The 18,541-nt window shown below is 36.3% G+C and overlaps 1 protein-coding gene across 1 annotated transcript; it reads right to left on the reverse strand.

Annotated features, from left to right (window-relative positions):
- Window positions 1-12,452: 12,452 nt before the first annotated feature.
- Window positions 12,453-13,427, reverse strand: LOC116131317. The gene has a single exon (XM_031416988.1). The coding sequence runs from the start codon at window positions 13,425-13,427 to the stop codon at window positions 12,453-12,455; it is 975 nt and encodes a 324-aa protein (XP_031272848.1).
- Between the last annotated feature and the right edge of the window lie 5,114 nt (window positions 13,428-18,541).

An 18,541-nucleotide genomic window follows, 5' to 3' on the forward strand; every position in this document is an offset into this window, starting at 1 on the left:
TCCTCAACTCCTCAAGTTCTTGCAATTGCAATTTCCTATTAACGCCAGCTTCCTTCATCTCCATATTGCAATGCTTGATTGCCCAATAGGCCTTGTGCTCTAATTCTGCTGGAAGATGACACGGCTTACCGAACACTAATCTGTATGGGGACATGCCAATAGGTGTCTTATATGCTGTTCTGTATGCCCATAATGCATCATCTAATCTCAAAGACCAATCCTTCCTATTTGGGTTCACTGTCTTTTCCAAAATTGACTTGATCTCTCTATTTGACACCTCAGCTTGGCAATTGGTTTGTGGGTGGTACGATGTGGAGACCTTGTGTGTGACATGGTATTTCTTAAGCAATGCCTCCATTGTCCTGTTGCAAAAATGAGTGCCCTTATCACCCTTGGTATCCCAAACCTAACAAAAATGTTAGATTCACCAAAATCTGCAACAACCTTTGAAGTTTCAGTTCTGGTGGCTTTCACCTCCACCCATTTGGAAACATAATCAACAGCTAAAATAATATAAACATTACCAAAGGAAACAAGAAATGGACCCATAAAATCAATGCCCCAGACATCAAAAATTTCAACAATTAATATAGGAGATTGTGGCATTTGATCTCTACGAGAAATGTTTTCTATTCTTTGGCAATTATTGTAATGCTTTCTTTCTAGCTAGTATACTCGTAAAATAATTAATAAAACTCATTAACAATATATCTAAGAAAATAGACATATATACGAGTAATAAAGTATGGGCCCATATTTGATTTTTCTTTATATACAAATATTTACAAAATATACTCGAAATAGCAACGTGACAGTGTAGCCCAACCCGTCCATTGGACGACGTTCTGTGCAACCGCAACTCACCTATTACCTGCAAAAACATTAAAAACAACGGAGTGAGCACTAATTGCTTAATAAGTAAACCCGCTATGCTACCCTTCTCTCTCCGCTGCTTAAATTCCGAATTTTCTTTCCTTAAATCACATTTCCTGATTATTCTCTATTCTTTCTCTGTTCTTCTCTCTATTCTTTCTCTGTTCTTTCTCATTCTTTCTCTGTTTTGCTCTCTGTTTTCTAATTCTTTTCTACCCAAGATAATGAGCATGGTATTATGCATATTCATGATGCAAATGCACAAATGCATAAAGTATGCATTTTCTTTTCTATTTTTCTTATTTAGTTTTTTTGTTTCTGTTTCTTTATTTATTTCTTTCTTTTCTAGTCTTTCTTTCTTTCTGTTCTTTCTTTTCTTTCTTTCTTTCTATTCTATTCTTTCTTTCTTTCTTTCCTATTCTTTCTTTTCTACTCTTTCTTTCTTTATTTCTTTCCTATTCTTTCTTTCTTTCTTTCTTTCTATTCTTTCTTTCTTTTCTGTTCTTGCCGATCGGACTTGGTTGAGGCATAGATTTGGAGCCTTGGCCATGTGAGTGAATTCTCAAATTTTGGGTACAGTCCTCGTCCACACGCACTTGTAACGGATTGTACAATTCTTCTTTCTGAATTCCGAGGCCGCTCACTAAAGGCGGCGTGCATGTGGGACTATGTCACTCACGGGGCTCCTCATCACAACAACCTTCTCTTCTTTTTATCTTTTCACACTTATTTAAGTAAAATTTCAGATTTGAATACCTTTAATATTCTCATTTATTTCTATTTTCTCTTTAACATATTTTAGGGCTTTTTCATGCTCTTATGAATATATATGCATGTAGATGGTTTCATGCTTATAATTCTTTCTAAATTTACATGTTTAAATGCAATTATGCATTATAGAATGCAAACATGCCATTCTCTACCATCTACAAACTCATCCCAAAGTACACACAATCCTACTCATACATGCACTTCTCTTTGGCATTTCATCAAATAATTCATGTGCACAATTTAACACTAATTTGGCTACACTTCTATCTCTATTTTAGGCCACCAAAAATTTGGAATAAACTCCTCCATAATTAACTCCAAATCTGCCCAAAATACACACTTCAAAATTTTCAATTCAACTCTTCCAAATCTCAACCAAACATTCATCAAGTATCACATACACCAACCCAACTTCTCATGGATAGGTTCTAATTATTAGTCAACACCAAATCCATCAACAATTCTACATATAACACATATATATGCACCAAGAAAATTCTCTACACAACATAACCTAAATCATACTTAGGGTAGGATTTACTTATCTTTGATATGAGCAAAATCAACACTTTAAAAACTAAAATTCACTTGTTAGTGCAAGGATCTTACCTATAGAAGCTTAAGATTGAAAATCCACTCAAGAACACCCAAAACCTATGAATTTGCTTTGAAGAAGAATTGAAGAATTTGGGAGAATATGGAGGTGAAATTGGCATGCAAATGGGTAAGAGTGGCTAGGGTTTCACTCTTTAATTTGATATAACATAAAAATTATATATTAGTTTCCCATTTTGCCCTTGCACTTTCTTTAAAATTCCATCTATGTCCCTTAGTCAATTACCATAATGTCGTCATTTTTATTGCATTCTCCATGAAATTCTATCTCTTTTCACTCCCTACAATTTCAACTAATTTTGAGTGAAAAGACCATTTTACCCTTAATGCAAGTTTAAGGCATTTCCTTCACATTTTCTCAAACTAACTTTAGCAAAAATCAACTAAAAGTATAAGAGCATAAATTAAATTACGTACCTCTATGTGGTATTACAATTCTCCCCCTATTATAAGAATTCGTCCCCGAAATTCAAACAAACAACTCGGGTTAACGGTTCTGCATATCTTGCTCCACCTCCCATGTAGCTTCTTCAACTTTATGATTTCTCCAGAGGACTTTCACTAAAGGGATACTCTTGTTCTGGAGATCTTTAATCTTCCTGTCCAATATCTGAACTGGACGCTCCTCATGCACAAGATTTTCTTCTAAGTCCACATTTTCTACACTTAATATGGGAGGGATCACTTACATATTTCCGAAGCATCGAGACATAAAATACATTGTGTACTTTATCCATGCTGGGTGGTAAAGCCAACCTATAGGCTACCTTTCCCACTCGTTGTAATACTTCAAAGGGACCAATGTATCTCAGTGCTAACTTTCCATTGCTACCGAAACGCATCACCCGTTTGTAGAGGGCAACTCTTAGAAACATTTTATCACCCACTTCGAATTCAACATCTTTCCTCTTCAAGTCTGCATAGCTTTTCTGCCTGTCTTGGGCTTGTTTCATTCTACTTCTGATTAACTTGACATCTTCTATCATTTTTTGAGTTAGTTCTGGCCCAAGAGTTGTATTCAACTCATCTTTCTCGCCTATCTCATCCTAATGTAGTGGAGATCTATAACGTCTACCATACAAAGCCTCATAAGGAGCCATCCTAATTGTAGACTGATAGCTATTATTATCAGCAAACTCCACCAAGGGTAACATCTCATGCCAGGACATCCTGTAATCCATGCAACAAGCCTTCAACATATCCTTAAGTATCTAATTCGTTCTCTCTGTCTGGCCATCTGTTTGAGGATGGTAGGGGGTACTAAAAGCCAATCTGGTACCCAAATTCCTCTGTAAACTAGTCCAGAAAGCTGAGACAAATCTGGAATCTCTATCTAATACTATTGTCTTGGGTACTCCATGCAGTCTCACTATCTCTTTAATGTAAATTTGGACCAATTGATCCGAAGTAGTGCTCTCCTTTACTGGAAGAAAATGGGCTAACTTGGTTAATTTGTCTACTATCGCCCATATAGCATTAAACCCTTTTTGCACTCTAAGGAGACCTGTAATAAAATCCATCAAAATACTCTCCCATTTCCATTCAGGAATACTAAGTGGCTGAAGCAACCCTGATGGCCTTTGGTGTTTTGCTTTCACTTGTTGACAAACCAGGCACTTAGCTACAAAATCTCCAATATCCTTTTTCATACCTGGCCACCAATAGCCTTTCTTTAAATCTTGGCACATCTTGGTTGCTCCAGGATGAGCAATGTATGGTGTATCATGAGCCTCCGTAAGAATTCTCTTCTTTAACTCATCATCTTGAGGAACGCACAAACGACTCTTGAAACGGAGGACACCATCTAACAGATGGAACCCTGGTATCTTACCCTTAAGCTCTTGTTGATTTATTTTCTGACACCACTCATCGGCAGCTTGCTTTCCTTTGATTTCTTCTAGTAAAGTGGACTGAACCTCCAACCTAGCAATCCTTCTTGGTATGACCTCAATTTCTTCTTTGCACAATTCTTCTATTAAATCTTTTTGCCTTGTGAGTCGGGACAAGTAAGCTTTTCTACTCAAGGCTTCTGCTACTACATTGGCTTTCCCAGGTTGATACTTAATTTCACAATCATAATCCTTAACCAACTCTAACCATCTACTTTGTCTCATATTCAGCTCTCTTTGGGTGAAGAGATACTTCAAGCTTTTATGATCTGTATAAATGTTACTCTTTGCTCCATACAAATAATGCCTCTATATTTTTAGTGCAAAAACTACAGCAGCCAACTCTAGACCATGTGTAGGGTATCTCGTCTCATACTCTTTTAACTGACAAGAAGCATAGGCTATTACTCTGCCCATTTGCATCAATACTGCACCAAGTCCCTGAAATGAAGCATCTGTATAAATGTCATAATCTACACCCACCTATGGTAAAAACAAGAATAGGAGCTATGGTCAATCTTCTTTTTAACTCTTGAAAACTTTCTTCATAGGCATTCAACCAAATGAAAGGAGTTCTCTACTTGGTGAGAGCTGTAAGCAGTTTGGCCAACTGAGCAAACCTTGCTACAAACTGCCTATAATAACCTGCTAGCCCCAAGAAACTTCTAACTTCCTTTACTGTCTTCGGCTGTTGCCATTCTAGAATTGCTTTTACCTTACTTGGGTCCACTGATACACCCTCATTTGAGACAGTATGGCCCAGAAAGATAACTTGATCTAGCCAAAACTCACACTTAGAAAATTTGGCGAACAACTTTTTATCTTGCAATCGTTGTAGCACAAATCTTAGGTGTTCTTCATGTCCCTTTTCTGTCTTAGAATACACCAAGATATCATCAATAAACACCACTATAAATCGATCAAGACAATCCTGAAACACCCTGTTCATTAAGTCGATAAAGATTGCTGGACATTGGTTAACCCAAAAGGCATCACCACAAACTCATAATGCCCATATCTGGTCCGAAAAGCAGTCTTGGCAATATCTTGCTCTGCAACCCTTACTTGATGATAACCCGACCTCAAATCAATCTTTGAAAACACTACTGCTCCTTTCAACTGATCAAACAAATCATCTATGCAAGGTAACGAGTATTTATTCTTCACTGTCACTTTATTTAACTCTCTGTAATCTATACACATCCGTAAAGATCCATCTTTCTTTTTCACAAACAAAATTGGAGCACCCCAAAGAGAATGGCTAGGTCAAATAAAACCCTTATCTAAGAGTTCCTGAAGCTGCTTTTTCAATTCTTGAAGCTCGGCTGGGGCCATCCGATAAAAGGCTTTAGAAATTGGTGCGGTCCCTAGTGCCAGTTCAATACTAAATTCTACTTCTCTTTCCGGAGGTAAACCTGGCAAATCTTTCGAAAATACATCTAAAAACTCCCGAACTATTGGCACCTTCTGAATCTTTGGTTGTGGGACATCACTACTGTGCACTACATAAGCAATATACCCTAAGCACCTTTTTCTTAACATCTTTCTAGCCTATACACTGCTGATTAACATACTAAGCTGGTGACCCTCGCCAAAATTAAACTTATCTCCGTCATCAAGATTAAATCTTGCTTTCTTTTTCCGACAATCAATCTCTACTCCAAATCTCGCTAGGAAATCCATGCCTAAGATAACGTCAAAATCAGGCATATCAAACACTATCAAATCCACTAGCAACTCCCTTCCATGGATCACTACGGACTCCCCTAGAAGCATCTCTTGAGTTACTACACTAACACCATCTGGTAACTCTATCTTAATGGGACAATCCAATCTAATAGGTTTTAAACCTAATCTCTCTAAAATCCCATGTGTAATGAATGAATGTGTGGCTCTAGAATCATTTAATGCATAAAGAGGAACTGAATGAAATAATAACTGACCAGTAATTGCGGATGTGCTAGCTTCAGCTTCACTCTAGGCTACTGTAAACACTCGAGCATTGGTACCTCTAGATGTCTACGCTGCGGGTGCAGGAGGGGCTTTACAATCTTTCATCATATGCCCTGGTTGCCAGCATCTGTAACATACATTTCGACCCAAATCTCTAAGACACTCCCCAGAATGATTTCTTCCAGACTTCTGGCACTAGGGAACTTCACTAGTTCTCGGCTTTTTATTCTGCCAATCCCTCCTATTCTTCTTGGGTTGAAACTTTTTTTTATTTCTCACCTTTCTATTAGTGGGGACATCAACTCTATCTCTCTATGGAGCAAGAGGTGGAACATTGGGGGCTACTACTGATGGAGTTGTCGGGGTTAGCTTATTCACAAATATTACTGCCCGTAAAGCTCGTTCCAAAGCTTCACTATATGTCTGAGGGGACTGGGCATCGGCCATCACATCTTGGGCTATTTCTGGTTTCAGCCTATGCACGAATTTATCTCTCCTCAACTCTGGTGTACTCACTACTCCTGGTGCGAACCTTGCCAGGGAATTGAATTTCACTGAATATTCTTTCACTGAATTAGCCCCCTATTGCAAACTAATAACCTCCTGAATATTTTCATGGACTCGATCAACTGTTCTATATTCTGCCTCAAACAATCTTCTGAAATCTCCCCAAGTCATCAAGGTTGTATCATGAGTATCCTCCATCAATTCCCACCATATACGAGCATCACCCCTAAATAAAAAACTGGCATACTGAATCTTTTCCTAGTCTGTCATAGGGAAAAGTGTTGTCATACGCTCCACTAATCTAAACCACTCATCTGCCACTATTGGGTCCACAGTACCCCTAAATTCTGACGGCTGGTGTTGACTAGGCAACCCATATATTGGCTCAATACGATTCTATACTACTGGGGGTGCCAGCCTCTCTCCCTCCTCTTTGGGGGTCGGTAAAATAACCGGGGTCTAAACTCTCTCCAGTACGGAGCCTCCTCGATTTTCTAGCAAGACTTGCTGTATAATATTACGAATTCTCACTTCATCGAGGACAGAGGGAGTAGATTCTAGAGGGTTGGAAGGTTCACCCGTGCTCATTTCCTTCCTACTGCTTCCTCAGGTTCTACGTCTCATCTACATAAACCAACACGTTTAGTCAACTCAATTCACTTATCCACTACAAGTAAGGAAAGAATTAACTTACGGCGGTCGGTTACGGAACATCAACGTGGCAGGAGAGGTACACTGTCAAATCCCAAAACCTTTGCTCTGATACCAAAAAAATGTAATGCTTTCTTTCTAGCTAGTATACTCGTAAAATAATTAATAAAACTCATTAACAATATATATAAGAAAATAGACATATATACGAGTAATAAAGTATGGGCCCATATTTGATTTTTCTTTATCTACAAATATACTCAAAATAGCAACATGATAGTGTAGCCCAACCTGTCCATTGCACGACATTTCGTGCAATCGCAACTCACCTATTACCTGCAAAAACATTAAAAACAATGGAGTGAGCACTAATTGCTCAGTAAGTAAACCCGCTATGCTACCCTTCTCTCTTCACTGCTTAAATTCTAAATTTTCTTTCCTTACGTCACATTTCCTGATTATTCTCTATTCTTTCTCTGTTCTTCTCTCTATTCTTTCTCATTCTTTCTCTATTTTGCTCTCTGTTTTTCTCTCTGTTTTCTAATTCTTTTCTACTCAAGATAATGAGCATGGTATTATGCATATTCATGATGCAAATGCACAAATGCATAAAGTATGCATTTTCTTTTCTATTTTTCTTATTTTGTTTTTCTGTTTGTTTTTCTTTATTTCTTTCTGTTCTTTCTTTTCTTTTTTTCTATTCTATTATTTCTTTCTTTCTTTTCTATTCTTTCTTTTCTACTCTTTCTTTCTTTCTTTGCTATTCTTTCTTTCTTTCTATTCTTTCTTTCTTTTCTATTCTTGTTGATCGGACTCAGTTAAGCCATAGATTTGGAGCCTTGGCCATGTGAGTGAATTCTCTAATATTGGGTACATTCCTCGTCCACACGCACTTCTAACAGACTGTACAATTCTTCTTTCTGAATTATGAGGCCGCTCACTAAAGGCGGCGTGCATGTGAGACTATGTCACTCACGGGCTCCCCATCGCCACAACCTTCTCTTTTTTTTTTATCTTTTTACACTTCTTTAAGTAAGATTTCAGATTTGAATACCTTTATTATTCTCATTTATTTCTATTTTCTCTTTAACATATTTTAGGGCTTTTCATGCTCTTATGAATATATATGCATGTAGATGGTTTCATGCTTATAATTCTTTCTAAATTTACATGTTTAAATGCAATTATGCATTATAGAATGCAAACATGCCATTCTCTACCATCTACAAACTCATCCCAAAGTACACACAATCCTACTCATACATGCACTTCTCTTTGGCATTTCATCAAACAATTCATGTGCACAATTTAACACTAATTTGGCTACACTTCTATCTCTATTTTAGGCCACCAAAAATTTGGAATAAACTCCTCCATAATTAACTCCAAATCTGCCCAAAATACACACTTCAAAATTTTCACTTCAACTCTTCCAAATCTCAACCAAACATTCATCAAGTATCACATACACCAACCCAACTTCTCATGGATAGGTTCTAATTATTATTCAACACCAAATCCATCAACAATTCTACATATAACACATATATATGCATAAAGAAAATTCTCTACACAACATAACTTAAATCTTACTTAGGGTAGGATTTATTTACCTTTGATATGAGCAAATTCCACCCTTTAAGAATTTTCCTTGATCAAACTCTTTTCCTCTTAAATCCTATGAGCATAAACCATCAAAATCAACACTTTAAAAACTAAAATTCACTTCTTAGTGGAAGGATCTTACCTATAGAAGCTTAAGATTGAAAATCTACTCAAAAACACCCAAAACCTATGAATTTGCTTTGAAGAAGAATTAAAGAATTTGGGAGAATATGGAGGTGAAAGTGGCGTGCAAATGGGTAAGAGTGGCTAGGGTTTCACTCTTTTACGATAATGCCCTCATTTTTATTGCATTCTCCATGAAATTCTATCTCTTTTCACTCCCCAAAATTTCAACTAATTTTGAGTGAAAAGACCATTTTACCCTTAATGCAAGTTTAAGGCATTTCCTTCACATTTTCTCAAAATAACTTTAGCAAAAATCAACTAAAAGTATAAGAGCATAAATTAAATTGCGTACCTCCATGTGGGCGTTACAATTATCACATGACTTACAGAACATGTAGGCATCCTTGAACAATGATGGCCAATAAAAACCACATTTCAATACCTTACGAGCTGTCCTCTGTGGTCCAAAATGTCCTCCACATGCATAGGTATGACAGAAGGTTAAAATAGGAATAAATTCATGTTCAGGTAAGCACCTTCTTAGCACTTGGTCAGCACAATGCTTCCACAGATATGGATCGTCCCAGGCATAATACTTAGCATCACTCTTGATCTTGTCCTTTTGAGCTCTAGTCAAATCCTTTGGCAACACGTTAGTAACTAAAAAATTTACAATATTTGCATACCATGGTGACGCCATTTCAATGGAAAACAATTGCTCATCCGAAAATGTTTCTCGCAAAGGAAGCTCATCTTTGTCACGAACCAAACGGCTAAGGTAGTCTGCTACAACATTCTCTACTCCATTTTTATCTTTAATCTCCAAATCAAATTCCTGGAGTAGAAGAATCCATCTAATTGGCCTTGGTTTTGCCTCCTTCTTTGTGAGAAAGTACCTAAGAGCTAATGTGTAGTTGCTCGCATCACACATAATTTCGAAAGGTAGATCCCAATTAGGTGGTTGTATCACCAATGCTATCGTCAACAATGTTTTCAACTTGTCAAATGCCTCCTTGCACTGCTCATCAAACTGAAAAGCCACATCTTTTTGTAACAATCTACATAGGGGCAATGCGATTTTTGAAAAGTCCTTCATAAATCTCCGATAGAAACCTACATGGCCAAGAAAAGATCGAATTTCCTGCACACTGGTGGGGTAAGGTAAAGTTGTAACCAAATCTATCTTAGATTTATCAGCCTCTATTCCCTTGGATGAAACAATATGCCCCAAAACTATACCTTGCTTTACCATAAAATGACATTTTTCCCAGTTAAGTACAAGGTTAGTTTCCATGCATCTGTCTAGAATTAATGAAAGGTTATGTAAGCACTGATCAAACAAATCACCATAGACACTAAAATCATCCATAAAAACCTCTATAATTGACTCGACATATTCTGAAAAGATACTTACCATACATCGCTAAAATGTAGCTGGAGCATTGCAGAGACCAAATGGCATTCGATGATAGGCGAAAGTACCAAATGGACATGTGAATGTCATTTCTCTTGATCCTCCGGTGCGATGACAATCTGGTTATACCCTGAAAATCCATCAAGAAAACAGTAATAAATATGACTAGCTAACATCTCAAGCATTTGATCAATAAAGGGAAGTGGAAAATGATATTTTCAAGTTGTTGGGTTCAACTTCCTGTAATCAATGCACACATGCCAGCCTGTCTAAACACATGTAGGGACTAACTCATTGTCTTGATTTTTCACAACTATAACCCCAGATTTCTTGGGGACCACTTGCACTGGACTTACCCACTTACTATCTAAAATCAGATAAATTACCCCAGCATCTAAAAGCTTTAGGATTTCTTTTTTTCACCACATCCATCATTGGGGTATTTAATTTGTGTTGCGCTTCCTGTGTCGGTTTGGCACATTCTTCAAGCAAAATCTAATGCATGCATATAGAAGGACTAATCCCCTTAATGTCAGCTATGGTCCAACCAATCGCTTCCTTATGTTCCCGCAGCATTCGATCAAGTTTCTCTTCTTGATTGGGTGTTAACTTCTTTGACATAGTTACCAGCAGTGTCTTATTTTCTCCCAAGTACACATACTTCAAATGGGCCGGTAATGGCTTCAACTCCAATGTAGGGGCCTACAAAACATAAGGCAATAATCTCTAGTGAGAATCAGGCAACTTTATAAAAGAAACTCCATACCTTTCTGGAATCGGTTTTAAAGAACGTAAAGCTACCACTATCTCCCTCAATTCTTCACTGAGCTCTATCTCTCCTTCCTCCTCTGATTCCACATGTTTGGTAAGGGCTACCTCTAACTCAGCTACATTATTTAGCTCAAAGATCATCTCTTGTGCTATGGAATCAACTGAATCAACAACATCAATAGTAAAAATAGACTAAACATCAATTGGGTATTTCATGGCATCAAAAATATTAAAACGAATTACTTTATCATCAAATTTCATCATGAGGGTACTATCATGAACATCTATTTTTGTCCGAGCTATATTTAGGAATGGTCTTCCCAGTAAGATAGGTGCAGGGTCAATAGAAGAAGAATCATCCATATCCAAAATGTAAAAATCAATAGGAAACACTAACTCATTGACCTGCACAAGAACATCTTCAACTACCCCTTCAGGGTATGCATTAGTACGATCAGCCAATTGGATAATAACACCAGTGTCTTTCACAGGAGTATCTTTCACAGGACCTAGATTTAATGAAGCATAAATAGATCATGGCATAACATTAATCGAAGCTCCTAAATCTAACATAGCTTTCTCAATTCTAGTGTTACCTATATTAAAAGGAATTGTAAACATACCTGGATCCTTGCACTTGGGAGGAAGTTTTCTTTGGAAAACTGTTGACACATTTTTTCCCATTATTATCTTCTCATCACCGTTCAACTTCTGCTTATTAGTGCATAGCTCCTTAAGAAATTTTGCATACCTTGGCACTTGCTTAAGTGCATCCAACAGAGGTATATTCATTTCCACCTTGCAAGATATCTCCAAAATTTCTTTATCCTTCTCTTCTTTCTTTGACTTCGCGAATCTGCTAGGAAAAGGTTAAGTATTAGATTGAAGTTGAATTGAAGGGTTAGGAATTACCTTTGATTCAGTTGTAACCTCTTCTTTCTCAATTTCATCTTCAATTTTCGCTTTCTTTGCTACACTTGGAATGTTCAGCTTTGGTTCTTCCACTTTCTTACCACTTCTTAACGTCACTGCATTCACATTTTCCTTTGGATTCACCATTGTTTGAGAAGGCAACTTCCTCTAACTTGAGCCTCTAAACGACTTATAGCAGTTGCCATTTGACCCATCTAATTCTCCAGACTTTGAATACTAGATCTTGTATCTTGTTGAAACTGTTTTGTATTCAAAGCAAGAGACTTAACTATATCTTCCAGGGATGAGTTTGAACTCTGTGAGGCAGGTTGCTTTGGTTGAAAACCTTGTTGTTGTTGTCTATTCTAGAAGCAATTCTGTCCAACTCCTACTTGTCTATTTCCTCCATAACTGAAATTTGGATGATCCCTCCAACCTGGATTGTACGTGTTGGAGTCATACTGCCTTGGTGGTCCAGGAAAGTTTCCTACTACATTAACCTGCTCAGCCCCTTCCTCTTGAAGTGTTGGGCACATGTCTCTTTGGTATCCCATTGTCGAACATATCCCACAAGCTTTTACCTGTTGTGCATTCCCTACAGCTAATCGTCTAACAAGAGAGGCAAGATCAGATAGTTGTTGTTCAATGAAAGATGTACTTACCTCATTCACCCTTTTGGGTGGTGCATCATGTCTTGTACCAAACTGTTGGGAATTGGCAACCATGTTTGAGATTAAATGTTTGGCAGCTTCGGGAGTTTTATCCACCAACGCACCTCCACTTGTTGCATCTATCACTTTTCTTTCCATAGGCAGCAATCCTTCATAGAGATACTGAATTAACAATTGATCACTTATCTGGTGGGGAGGACAACTTGCACATAGCTTCTTGAATCGCTCCCAATATTCATACAATGTCTCTCCATTATATTGCCTTATACCACATATCTCTTTCCTAATGGTGGCAACTCTGGAGGCTAGGAAATATCTTTCTAAAAACATCCTTTTCATCTCGTTCCATGTTATGACTATCCCCAATGGTAGATAATAGAGCCAATCCTTTGCATCATCCCCCAATGAAAAAGGGAAAGCTCGCAACTTAATCTGCTCCTTTATCACCCCTGTCGGTTTCATGCTTGAACAGACTACGTGGAACTCTTTTAGATGTTTATTTGGATCTTCACCTGCACGACCACGAAATGTAGGCAACAAGTGAATTAGACCAGACTTAAGTTCAAAAGCAACATCTAAAGTAGGGTACTGAATACACAAAGGCTGCTGAATAAAATTAAGGGCAGCCAACTCCTTTAATGTTCTGCCAGCGGCTATCTCTTCTTCCATTTCTGAATCTGGATCACTAGATGAACCGTGGGATGCTAAACCAAGGGCTATATTAAGACTAGGAGATGAAGAACTTGCTTGACGTGCCTCTTTTCACAATTTATGTAAACTGCATTTGATTTCTAGATCAAATTCCAACTCTCTTGTAGGATTGGATCGAGTCATAAACCAACAAAAATCACCAAATTAAGCCTAAATAAATAAAAATTATTAATAAATTTTTTTTCTTTTTTTTTTTTACAGAAACTAAAATTGGCCAAGACACTATTAAATAATCGAATTTGACAACGAGAGGGTAGGGCTAGAAACCTTGTTTCTAGTCCTGCTGTAAAACCCCTCCCTAGCCGGGTATTTCCTAAGTATCCCTTGGCCATTGAGAACCTAGAAAACGCACGCCTAGGAAAGAAGTTTATTTTAAAATCTTATTTAAAGAATAAACTTGTAGTTTAAAACATATATATAGATATATGTGTTTAATTTTTTTTTTCTTAACTATAATGAGTTCATTGTATAATAAAAAAAATAATAATTTCCTTTCTTGGAGTAAATTATGAAATCCATAGTAATACTTACTAGAACATACACACTTTTATAAAATTTACTATCAATTTGATTTCTTTTATTAACACAAACATATATACTCCATAATAACATGGACATATTTACTGCATTATGAGATATAAACATAATTACTACACTAAATACTAGCAAAACCATTCAAAAGTCATAATTAAAACATCCCTTCATGCTCATAGCGTCCCTCGGAATCCTCTCCCAGCTTCATGCCTTAATCCTTACCTGCAAAACATTTTAAAACATTTCATGGGGTAGCGCTAATCGCTCAGTAAGGAATTGGCCATTTATAAACTATTAAGGTTCATTTACAATAAATTACTTAGGACTTTACCTACCTACAAAACATGACCTTCATTCTTTGACATAACAAGTTCATAAACTATCTAATTTTGGACTTTTCTCTGAACATAAGTCATAACATAATCATACATAACATAACTAAGAACATATATGACTTTGAATATTCATGTACATGGCATGCTTATTTCTTTTGTCTTTATACTTGATGGTTTCATTAGTCTTTGTTATCCGATCGGATTCATTTAAACCATTACCTTGTTCTTGGTCTCACCTCAAAGGACTCATGGTTTCCATAAGAATTCCATTCCTCCGATCTTGGTTTATACCTCAAGAGACTCATGGAATTCATTCTTTAACATTTCAAATTTTTCATAAGGCAACTAATAGCTATATGCATTACCATTATGAATGCAAACATATGGACTAACATATTCCATGCTCAATCTACTATATTCTCCTACTAAACTCTTAACTTAATTCATTCAATTTCTCATACAATACAGGAATTTCAGTAGTAAGATTATTCAGGGGTTTATTAGAATTAGAAACAAATGAATTTCCATTAAGAAGGTGGATGCCATACAGTTCGTAATTTCAAGCATTTTCCATTATCTTCTAATTCGAATTTATTTTTGGCTAACATAAAAGTTTTAGGTCTGTTTCTCAAATTTTTAACACTTCAAGAATCAACTCAATCGGACTTCTATAACTTCAGTTATGACTGATTCAGTGAAGCATGTACAGTATAAGTCTCAAAAAGCCAAATCCGAATTCTATTCATTTAACCATGTCACCTTCATTTGCACATTCATATCATTTGCCATATCATTCTTAGTATAAAGGCATAAAAACCTCCCTTTTACAGAACCAAAAATGCCAAAACATCGTCCAACTACAAATCTCTTAATTGCATAATCACCTCCACATGCACACATACCCCAATCAACCCACCCATTTAAACAATCCATAACCAAAACATAGTACACACTCATATTAACATAAATAAATGTAAGTTTCATAAACCCTAGGTGTTATCAATTGAGTCTAAAGGGAGATTTTTTCCTTACCTTAGTATTCAAAGCACAAGGTACTCCTCCTTGGCTCCAAGTTTCACCTTTCTACCTTACACACACAACCACTTAAGAATTTCTCTTTAACTAAAAAATTCAGAAAAACTAGGGTTTTGAACACCTTTAACCCTGAAATGAGATTCTTTAAGGGTGGATGGTGACTCCTTTAAAACTCAACTTGAAATCCTAAGAAAATTTGAGAATAAAGCTTGGATTGTGCTTTTATGGTGGATTTGAGATGAAGAAGAAGATGATATATTTGGGGTCTCCAAGGCCGACTACTCTCTCTTTAAACCTTGTAAATATTCATTCCATTGAACTCTAATGTGATTGTCAATAAAAGTTAGATATAGGTCATTTGGCATAAATTTTTCATATAAGGGTGTTTTGGTCATTTCACCACAACATAAAGATAAGTATTCATTAATGCCATTTGACTTCTTTAAAACACTAACCATTAAGCAATTCTATTAGGTAAATGACTAATTTACCCTTGGTGCACTTTTATGGACACTTAATCATATGATTTTGTATGAAAAGACCATTATACCCTTGGTTACCGTTTATGCCATTTAACCTTATCAATCAACTTTATAACCATTCTACCCTCATTTCCCTTCATGACACATCCTTTACACTTATAATGGCCACATCTCGAAATACATGTAAATTGACCATTTTACCCTCCCATTCAAAAAAAATTACTTGAAAAGGTAAATTTCATACCTTAGGGCATCGGAATAATAACGTGGGGTTTACACCTGCTCAGAATTTCATTTCCTTCGAAACAAGTACACTCCATCACTCCTATCAACCAAAATTTCTCCTAGGAATAGTAATATTTTTCTTTTTTTTTTTTTTTTTTCAAAACCTAAAATCACATAGAACAAAGAAAAAAACACAACTAAACACTGATAAATGAAATAACAAAAGAATATAGAAACATCAAACACAAAAAATCGACAAAGAACATTCCCCGACAACGGCGCCAAAATTTAGTAACGTGTTGAATGCTCCAAATTAATAACCTTACTAACCTAACTAATAAATTGCATATAGGGTGAGCAAGGGTTGATCCCACAGGGAATGATTTGATTAAATCCTATATTCTGACCAATAACCACAATGAAAACAACAGAAAAATAAAATAAAATAAAATCCTAAACAGTAAACATGACAACAGAATAATGAAAGGGGTTGTAGTCAATGCAATCTAAAGTGAAACAAATAAATCTCCAATGGTAGAAAATATTAGATTAAAAATAACCAATTCTCGGTTCAAGATCCACCTAAACATACATTGGACATGAACTAACCGTAACATTATTCTATCCCGTTATTATGGAATTATTGACCCTAGGAAACAACAAGCTCTGCTACCTGAATTTTCCCTTAATAGTCACTACTGAAATAAGCTCTTCAATTAGATCCTAACCCTTGAACAACCTAGAATAAGCTCTCTAAGTTTAATTCAATGGCAGCCTTAAGCATTAGAAAAATAGATCAATCCAAGCAACAATCACGCAAGATCGGATTATTAAATGTAGGTTATGTTATTCAAGGTGACAGATTGAGAACTTGTCCGTAATCATCTATCATCATGTGTTACTCATTGAATAGAAATAGGACAATTACGTATCACAATTCCTAATTCTAACAGATAAAATTCCGATTAAACAATTTAGCAGGCCATTACTAAATCACCCAAACAAAAATCATAAACAATTAAAACATAATAACATAAACAATTCCAATAAGAACGGTATTAAGAACAATGTTACTGAAGTTAAGTTACACCAATGACATGAATTCAGGCTTCAAAATCCCCTTGAACTGAAGAAGAAAGATCAGCCGCCCATATTGACGTAGAAAATAAAAAAAAAAAAAAATCCACTACCGTTCTCTCTCCCCCCGTTTAACCTAACAACTCATAAATAAATAACATGTTTCCTCTCCATTTTACCCTAGGAAAAATAGAAATTACTTTCCTAGACCTTTCCTAAATGATAGACTTTCAAAACTGTTAATTCCTTATCAGATAGGGAAAATAGAATTTGTAATCTAGCTTGCACCAGGATTCTCACAATGTAAAAGAATTTTTCTGGGCTTGGTCACTCCATAAAAGTTTAGTCTTGGATGTGTAGATGAATTTGGGCTTTTAAATCACCTACTTTCGATATCTGAAGCTCTAGTTAGACCAATTTGAAGACTCAATACTCAGCCAGGAAATCCTTCCGAGAATAGGATTCCAGGTCTGATTTTGTAACAACTAATGAGGGCCCAAACGAACTCGGATTCTCACCCATAATACCTTCCTGGAAGGATTGATTCATCTACTTTACTTTTTCTAAAGAACACTTTTGCAATCGAGAAATCTGACTCCATGAAAAACCTGAAAAACGCATCACTGGTCAGAATAACAAAAAAATTTTGGAATTTCCTAATCTTTTCTCAATTATTTCATAAAGTCTATCCAAATATGCCAGACTTACAAAATAAACTCTAATCAACTCAACTAGGCATAAAACATAACAAAAACATAATATGGAAGGAATAAAAAAAATATATAAATTACACTCTTATCATTGAGCTTCTCTTATCCCTTTGACTATAGTCTGTGAACCATTAGCAAGAGTAATTTTTGATAAAGTGGGAGAAGAGGTAATTTGAGATAAAAGATTTTTATTACCAGAAATGTGGTCAGATGCTCTAGAATCCAAAATCCATGGGCCAGTAGAGGAGGTCCAGCTCAGGTAGGCAAAGGAATTACCAGTTTGGGAGGCGTTAGATGAGGATGACTTGCTTGACAGCTTGATATTGAAGATACTCATTGTAATCAGCTCTAGACAATGTAATGGAGTTGGGTTATTGGTCTTTAACATGAAGTAAGGGAATGAGTCCATCTATAATTGCTTGAGCCACATAAGTGGTGGATCGATTAGAAGATTGACGTGGTGGCCTCCCATGCAAAGCCCAACAAGTGTCTCACAATATGTGCAATGTGGTCTAGATCCCTTTCCTTTTCCTTTTCGAGAACCACTCTATCCTTGCTGATTTCCTGCTTGAACAGCTAATACAGATGTCTCAATCTCATTAGTATCGCCTAGGTTTAAAGAAAGACGCAATAATCAAGCAGATACATCTTCCAAAGATGGTAGTCCGATTAAG

The sequence above is a fragment of the Pistacia vera genome, unplaced genomic scaffold (genome assembly GCF_008641045.1).
Source record: "Pistacia vera cultivar Batoury unplaced genomic scaffold, PisVer_v2 Contig107, whole genome shotgun sequence".
Lineage (NCBI taxonomy): Eukaryota > Viridiplantae > Streptophyta > Magnoliopsida > Sapindales > Anacardiaceae > Pistacia > Pistacia vera.

What these genes read in the sequence shown, in the direction of transcription:
- LOC116131317 (XM_031416988.1), bottom strand. Translation starts at nt 13,427, where the DNA reads ATGGAAGAAGAGATAGCCGCTGGCAGAACATTAAAGGAGTTGGCTGCC.